Below are 8,470 nucleotides of genomic sequence, written 5' to 3'. Positions count from 1 at the left end.
TAAAATCGGACGAAAATATATATAGGAGCTATATCTAAATCTGAACCGATTTTCACGAAACTTGGCAGACATAACACTAGCCTCAATTCAGTACGTAATGCCAAATTTCGTGCAAATCGAAAGTTATATAGGGACTTTGGTGCACCATTTACATTAAATCGGACGAAACTATTCATGGGAGCTATATCTAGATTTCAACCGATTTTCACGAAATTTAGTACACGTCATTCTAGACTTAATTCAGTACGCTATGCCGAATTTCGTGAAAATCGAAAGATATATGGGGACTTTGATGCACCATTTACTTAGAATCGGATGAAAATATATATAGGAGCTATATCCAAATGTGAACCGATTTTCACGAAACTTGGCAGACATCATTCTAGGTTCAATTCAGTACTTTGTGCAAAATTTCGTGCAAATCAAAAGATATATGGGGACTTTGATGCACCATTTACATAAAATCGGACGAAAATTATATGGGAGCTATAACTTAATCTGGATCGATTTTCACGAAACTTGGCAGACATCATTCTAGGCTCAATTCAGTGCGTTATGACAAATTTCGTGCAAATCGAAAGATATATAGGGACTTTGGTGCACCATTTACCCAAAATCGGACAAAAATATATATGGGACTTACTTACTTAGCTGGCTTGTGACAGAACTTTCGTTCCATAAGCCGAGCTTAGAAAATATTTCCAGGCGCGTCGGTCTTTTGCGCAGTTTTTCCAATTGGAAAGTCCATTTTCGGCAATGTTGTCTTCGACTTGATCTTTCCATCGTATTCGTGGCCTTCCCCTTCTGCGTGAACCATTAGCTGATTCGCTTTTATATGCCTTCTGGGCATATAAATCCATTCTCACAACATGACCTAGCCAACAATGTCGATGTCCGAGAATAGCTGGTACACCTCATGGTTCATTCGACGGCGATATTCACCGTCAACACAGATCGGCCCATAGATCTTTCGGAGAATTTTTCTCTTAAACACTCCAAGAGCTGCCTCATCTGCTTGCGGAAGTACCCATGCTTCAGATCCATATATCAGATTATATATCGGTAGTATTAGCGTCTTGTAGAATGTGAGTTTGGTCTGGCGGGAGGTGGCCTTGCTTTTGAGTTGTTTGCTCAGACCATATTATCAGCGGTTGGCCATCACAATCCTTCTCCGAATTTCAAAACTGATGTCATTCGTTTTATTTATGGCGGTACCACGGTATATAAAATCTTTAACTACCTCGAAGCTGTAGTTCTCAAGTTCCAAAGTTAGTTAGAATCTATTAAATGTCTTGCGCGTTAATACCATCAGCTTGGTCTTCCCGCCGTTTACTGCCAGACCCACTTTGGCAGACTCCTTCTCAATTTGTTCAAAAGTGGCTGTTACCGATCGCAATGTTCGACCCATTATATCGATGTCATCGGCGTAGGCGAGTAACATGTGTTGTTTGGTGTATAGAGTGTCATTTCTGTTCATCGTTTCCAGCAGGATGTTATTCGGTTCGGTATTGAAGGGCTCCGATAGGTCCTTTCTGACTTTAACTGCTGACCTTATGCCACTTAATGTTATCCTGCATAGCCGTATGAATTTTGGCAGGAATGCCGAACGTAGACAGAGCATTAAACACCTCTGAACGGATTGGGCTGTCAAATGCGGCTTTATTGACGACAAATAGGTGGTAGTTGTCGATGTGTTTTTCGTGGGTCTTTTCCAGGATTTGGCGCAGAGTGAAAATCTGGTCAATGGGGGATTTGTCAGGCCTGAAGCCGCATTGGTATGGTCCAATAATGTCATTGACCATTGGCCTCAATCGTTCACACAGCACACTGAATAGCACTTTATATGCGATGAGAAGGATACTTATTCCTCTATAGTTGTACACGGGACACAGAATGCTGAGGTTCCAATCATTGGGCATGCATTCTTCTAGCCAAATTGTACTAATCAGCTGGTGCATGTTCCTTACCAGCATCTGAGCACCTGTCTTGAATAATTCGGCTTGTAGCCCATCGGTGCTTGCTGCTTTATTATTCTTCAGCCGATTAATTACTATTCTGACTTCACCTTGGCTAGGTGGTATGCACTCTATACCGTCATCTATTATTGGTTCTGGGGTATCCACTTCACTGCTACTATTTGATACCAGAAGTTTTTCAAAATGCTCCATCCAGATCCTCAGCACGCTGTCTGTATCTGTCACCAGGTTTCCTTCTTTATCTCTACAGGAGGATGTGTCTGCACCAAAGCCTTCGGTTTGGTGTTTTACCCTTGGGCCAAATAAGTGACTTGTGCCAAATTTCATCCACATCGGATCATAAATGCGACCTGTACTTTCTTAACAATTTAACATGGACAGACGGACTGACGGACATGATTCTATGCATATTCTCAAAAGGAACCATGTGTCTATCTCGTTTCCTTTTGCCTGTTACAAACATACCTGTTACCTGTACCACAGAGTGGTGAAAGGTATAAAAATCCGCGCATTTTGATATGGATGGACATTTTTTTTAATCTGCACCATTTGGTATGCGTCGAATTAAAAAAAAATTCAAATATCCATGCCTTGTGGATATTTTGAAAAATTAACGTCTTCTTCTTGTTGAAATGTGTACCCAAACCTGACCCCATGTAGCTTCAAATATTGTTTTCATTTTGTCTAAAAATCTCCCATCAACCTGTCACCTATTTTTGTTTGTAAATGAAAGAAATTAAATTTGAAAAAAAAACGCAAAATATTATTTTTTCCCCCGAAGATAATATTGGACGATGACGACGATGTTCTGCTATAGTACTTATCATCTTGGGCCATTTATTTACCTCAATTCTCCAGATAAGATTATTAATCAACAACGATTTTTATATTTTTTTTTAACTTCGTTCTCTTCTCCTTATCTTTACAGAAATCTGCAAAATTTATTTAGTTGAGCAGAAAGTGGGAAACGGAAAACGCCGTTTGGTCTGAGTAATACAGCCAAGGACAACAGATTATATGAAATTGAAATTCAAAGTTCGCACAAAAATGTTACAACCAATCTAAGAAACCAAAAGCGAGAACTATTTTAGGAAGAATATTTTTTGGAAAAGAAAAAGCAACAACGAACTGCACAAAATCGTAGCATTAGAATTTTTTCTCCCCCCTCTCGGTCTATAAAATATTAAAGAAACAAAATGAGTAAATCCGGGTTTTCCACCCTCAATCGTTGGTTGGGCCGCAAAAACAAGGGTAAGTATTGGATGACATAGCATCTCCGAATTTTCTTCTAATTTTTCATCTTCTCCTCCCTCTTCCAGAAAAATCCATGCCAAATGGGAAACTCTCCAAATCTAGCACAAATCTATCCATTTCCACAACAAATATCAATGAAACTAGTCAACTGGAATATAATCGGATAACCCCATTGCCAGCTGCCACCACAAATGCTCCGTTCGAGCAAACGTTTCGCATAACCGTCTTGCTGCCCAAAGATCAGTTGTATGTGGCACGGTTGGGTGCCCGGGTACCTCTAAGTAAACTATTGGATTTGGTGTGCGATAATAAATTGCTGGATCCGCAAAAATATGAATTTCGTAATCCAGGTAAGGCTATCCACAAACAAATTGTGTTTTTAAATAAACGCCTAGATGTAGGCCTTGAAAAATAAATTTTAAAAAATCCAAGCCTATATTTAGGCCTTGAAAAATAAATTTTAAAAAATCTACGCCTATATTTAGGCCTTGAAAAATAAATTTAAAAAAATCCACGCCTATATTTAGGCCTTGAAAAATAAATTTTAAAAAATCCACGCCTATATTTAGGCCTTGAAAAATAAATTTTAAAAAATCCACGCCTATATTTAGGCCTTGAAAAATTAATTTTAAAAAATCCACGCCTATATTTAGGCCTTGAAAAATAAATTTTAAAAAATCCACACCTAAAAGTAGGCTTTGAAAAATAAATTTTAAAAAATCCACGCCTAGATGTAGGCCTTGAAAAATAAATTTTAAAAAATCCACGCCTAGATTTAGGCCTTGAAAAATTATTTTTAAAAAATCCACGCCTAGATTTAGGCCTTGAAAATTTATTTTTAAAAAATACACGCCTAGATTTAGGCCTTGAAAAGTTAATTTTAAAAAAATCCAATCCTAGGGGAAGGCCTTGAAAAGATAATTTTAAAAAATCCACGCCTAGGGGTAGGCATTCAAACATTAATTTTAAAAAATCCACGCCTGAGGATAGTCTTTAAAAAGTTAATTTTAAAAAATCCACACCTGAGGATAGTCTTTGAAAAGTTTATTTTAAAAAAATTCAAGCCCAGAGGTAGACCATGCAATTTATTTTAATCCGCACCTTAAGTTATGCCTTTAAATTCCGGCGTATTTTGGGCCCTTAAATTGTTGAATTTATTATTCCTCTTATCTAACCTCTCTTTTCTCTCTCTCTCTCTCTCCACTCTTCCAGTTGATGCTAGTCAAGTCTACAGCTGCGATCTGACCATTGGCGCTGTTGGCCTTTCCGAAATTCGCCTGTGTCACAAATCCGAGTCATACGATAATAATAACTTCAACAGCGAGGAGATTATGAAGCTGCAACGCACCAATATCATACGTGAATCGTTGTCCTCCTCCGAATTTAGTGGTCGCAACTCGAAGCATACAACAAAAACAACTAGTCCATATAGTTCGACAAATTCACTGAACTCAATGGATTCATCGGGTGTGCATAGCACAAGAGGACCGACGGCAACAACAATGTCCCGAAGCGCACAACAAACAAAAGTCGCCGCACCGCCACGTAAAAAACGTGCCGCACCCAAACCACCCAGTCAGGCTGCCATACCGGAAAAGAGCCCATTGATTATGGAACAGAATCAGCCACTGAATGGAGAACGGAAATCTTTGTCTGGCAAAGATTTTTCCGTTTCGACACCAAATTTAAGTCCCAACGGAAATGCCGCCATGTCCCTGAGTCACAGTGATATAAATGGTAATAAATTTAATGGGCATGTGAGTGAGGAAAAGGTCCTGGAGGAGGAGCGGGAGCACACCTCCAATGGTTATGCCGAAGACACGGTCCTTTATGCCCAGGTCCAAAAGAAAAATGCCTTGAATTTAAATTTAAATGTTGAAAGTGCACCTGCTTCCGGCACACCCTCTCCCTTGACGGCTACCCCTAATGGGAACCACAATCAATTCCCCGAGCCCTCACCCCGTAAAAAGGTGGTCCCCCTGCCTCAGAAAAAGAAACCGGCAGCACCTGCGGCTCCTCCTTCCAGAGATTCTATGGATGAGGATAATGAATCGTTGGCTTCCAGCAATGTTGCCTCGGAACCACCCACTACCCCAGTGCCTAAACCAGCTGAGCGGGCAATGAGCAGAGAGGATCTAACACTTGATTTGCCAAAACCACAACCACGTATTACCACCTCCACCACGATGTTGAATACCCCCGATGAAGAGGTGATTGGCAGCAGCAAACCTCCTCGGTTGGGTAATAATGTATCGAAGGTTATGCTGAATCGTACCCCCACCCCGGAGCCCCGTTCGCTGTCCTGTGAACCACCCGATATGGATGTTTGCTATGAAACCCATTTGGAAAATTTAAAACGGCCCATTGAAGATGATAATGTCTCGAAGCAGGCCGATTCCGGCATTGGCGAACCAATACCCTCACCCATACCCGATAGCCTACCCTCAGAGGTTTCACATTTAGATGTCAAATCGAATTTTGAATCCTCTTCCGATGATGATGATATGGTGAAGGTCTACAATTTTAAATTGGGTAAGACTTTGGTGAAGCCACTCAATGAGACCAAGACCCTGGAGGAATTGACTCTGATGAATGCTGCCGGAAGTCAAGATGAGACAGATAGTGAGTTACTGACACCCCTCACGCAGGTGCCATGTTCGGCCACACCCTCGGAAACATCGTCATGGAATTTTGCCATACCCATATCACCGCCACCGAATTTTGCAGATGGGAAAATGGCTGAAGAGGTTACTCCGGAGCAGGAAAATCCCATAACACCAAAGATTGTAGAGCGACCGGTATTGAATTTTGAAATATTGAAGAGGAAGGATGAGGAGGAGGAAGAAGAAGAGGAGGGAAAGAAAATTAAATCGGAGGATTTACCCAGTCCCATCTCAACCCCCTTGGATAATATTTTGGGTGAACTAACAGCCATTATACAGGATAAGGCCTTGGATACGCTGATCAAGAAACCCGAAGAGGTTAAGGAAATTGAATCGGCCAAACCGAATACCCTGAGTAATTTTAGTATCTCAGCTGGTGGGAACATGAGCAGGGCAGCCAAAGAAGTGCAACAACCACCCGACAGCCCTGATTCCCCCACAAATGCTCCCGATGAGGAGAAACTCTACCGCAAGCGTAACAGTGTCACCAGCCTTAAGCAGAGACGTTCGGTAAATCGTTCGGATTCTTTTCACAGTACCGCCATGGCCTCTTCCAGCTCCTCGGGTTTGGAGAATAACGGCGCGGGTCATAATCTAAACAAGCGAACCTCTTCCCAGATATCCTTGGATCAAATTTCCGGTAATCTAAATCGTCGACGTTCCTCCAGTGAGCTAAGCATTGGCGAATCACCTTCCCTGCAGAGTCTGGAGGTCATGAAGACCATTTTAAATTCACGTAAAAATAGTTTGGCCCAAGAGCAAGAGCCGGAGGAAACCATGGAAGTTTCTACGCGCCGGCCATCAGAGGAATTGAAATTTGCCAGCCTGGAGTTGAAAACAAAAATTGCCGCGGAAGAAAAATCCGCGGAGCAGGAAAAAGGAAAGCAGAAACAACTGTGGCAGACCTCGAAGTCGGTGGAGGAAAATTCCCAGGCCCCAGTGGAGGAGGTCAAATTAGAACCAACCCCCTCCTCTGTGGAGACCAAACCATCCAAAGAACTACCCAAAGTCTATCGCTACTCCGGCCCGCCCAGCATTAATTTTTCCACATGGAGTGAACGGCCCAAGGCCCAGGTGGCCATTAAAAATGAGGGTGACTATATATTCGGTGGCAAAACGAATGAAAATAAAACCATGCCACGTAGCCAAAAACAACAACAACAGGAGGTGGAGAAAGAGGAGGAGGAGGTATCCAACAAATTCGATACCATACAACGTATGGGTATACCCGAACAGGAGTTTAAGGTACCAATTTTGGTGAAACCCTTACCCGATGTTATTGTTGATCGAAATGAGGTTATGGCGAAATTGAAGGCCACAAAGGAAACAACAGACTCGGCTAACCCTGCTACCAAGCCATCAACACCCACCAAGCCACCAACACCAACCAAAAACTTCAGCATCATCGCAAATGGCACCCCGAACACCAACCCCACCACCACCAGCAGTTCGATTGGCCTAAAATTAAATCTACAAAGGCCCACAGTGGAATCGGTGCTGCGGCCACAAACCCAAACCATTGTTAATACAGGCAGCCTGCCAAGGCAGAATAATAAACGTTTTACCACACCCAATCCCTCCACCACTCCCTCTCCCATTATCCCCGGGCCCCAATTGCTGCGATCCACCTCAACCAAACGGGAGGACAGGGAAACTAAATCCATGATTGTGGTAAATGGTGGCAGTCCCATTACCCCAGGGCCCCAATTGCTGCGATCCACCTCCATCAAGCGTGAAGAAAAGGAATCACAAGAAACCACCACCAACCCTGCACCCTTTGGCCAAAACACCTTAAGGCGCACCGGGTTCAAAGAGAAAATGCTGGCCCAAGAGGAACAGAAGAAGCAACAGGAAGAACAGGAGAAAGTCATAAAAATTAGCAGCTCTGCCACCAAACCTCCTCTAAGTGCCAAATTACATTTAAATTTACAAAAGTCAACATCCATCACGGTTACCAATGGAGGAGGAGAAGGCAGCGGAAGCAGCAGTGTGGCCACTACACCCACTCTAAAACCCAAACCTCAGACACCAAAAACCGCACCCGTGTTATCAACAACAACACCACCACCTCCCATTGTGGCCTCCAAGCCACCCATACCCCCACCCATGTTAATGAGTGTCAATTTGAAGCCGGTGACCGCGGTGAGGTCCCCCCTACCAGCTGATCATCCCCGAGATCAATTAATGGCAGCCATAAGGAATTTCAAAAGAGATGATTTGAAAAAATCGTAAAGAGATTTTTTTTCCAAAAGAGCACAAAAAGGAAACAAAAAGCTTTCAAGGAAGAAAGAAAGTGAAAGGGAAAGAAAAAAGAGGAAGAGAGAGAGAGAGTGGAGGAAAGAGAGAAAAAAATTGTGAGCTTCGTTTTTAGGGGAGTCCCACCAAAAAATAGATACAGTGTACCTTATAAACAATACTGCAATAGCTATAAATAATTCTCAAAAAATCATCCATAAAAAATGGTCCAAAAAATCGACCAAATTTGGGGTGAAAAACGCCAAAATTTAAAAATTGCCTAAAATTCGACCAAATTTTTGGGTTAAAAAAATATAAAAATGTTTTTCGACCAAATTTTAG

At 42.1% G+C, this 8,470-nt stretch overlaps 1 protein-coding gene across 1 annotated transcript; it reads left to right on the top strand.

Moving 5' to 3' along the window:
• Positions 1–3,155: 3,155 nt before the first annotated feature.
• On the top strand, positions 3,156–8,125 carry LOC133338171 (uncharacterized). The gene is made up of 3 exons (XM_061546352.1): positions 3,156–3,227; positions 3,296–3,580; positions 4,443–8,125. Exons 1-3 carry the CDS (start codon positions 3,173–3,175, stop codon positions 8,123–8,125), a joined length of 4,023 nt encoding a protein of 1,340 aa, XP_061402336.1. The 5' UTR covers positions 3,156–3,172.
• The last annotated feature ends 345 nt before the right edge of the window (positions 8,126–8,470 follow it).

Source organism: Musca vetustissima, unplaced genomic scaffold, assembly GCF_032173495.1.
Source record: "Musca vetustissima isolate MV318-11 ecotype Yass unplaced genomic scaffold, APGP_CSIRO_Mvet_v1 utg13361, whole genome shotgun sequence".
NCBI lineage: Eukaryota > Metazoa > Arthropoda > Insecta > Diptera > Muscidae > Musca > Musca vetustissima.
Note: the sequence above shows the minus strand (reverse complement) of the source record. Positions and strands in the feature narration are given on the sequence as shown.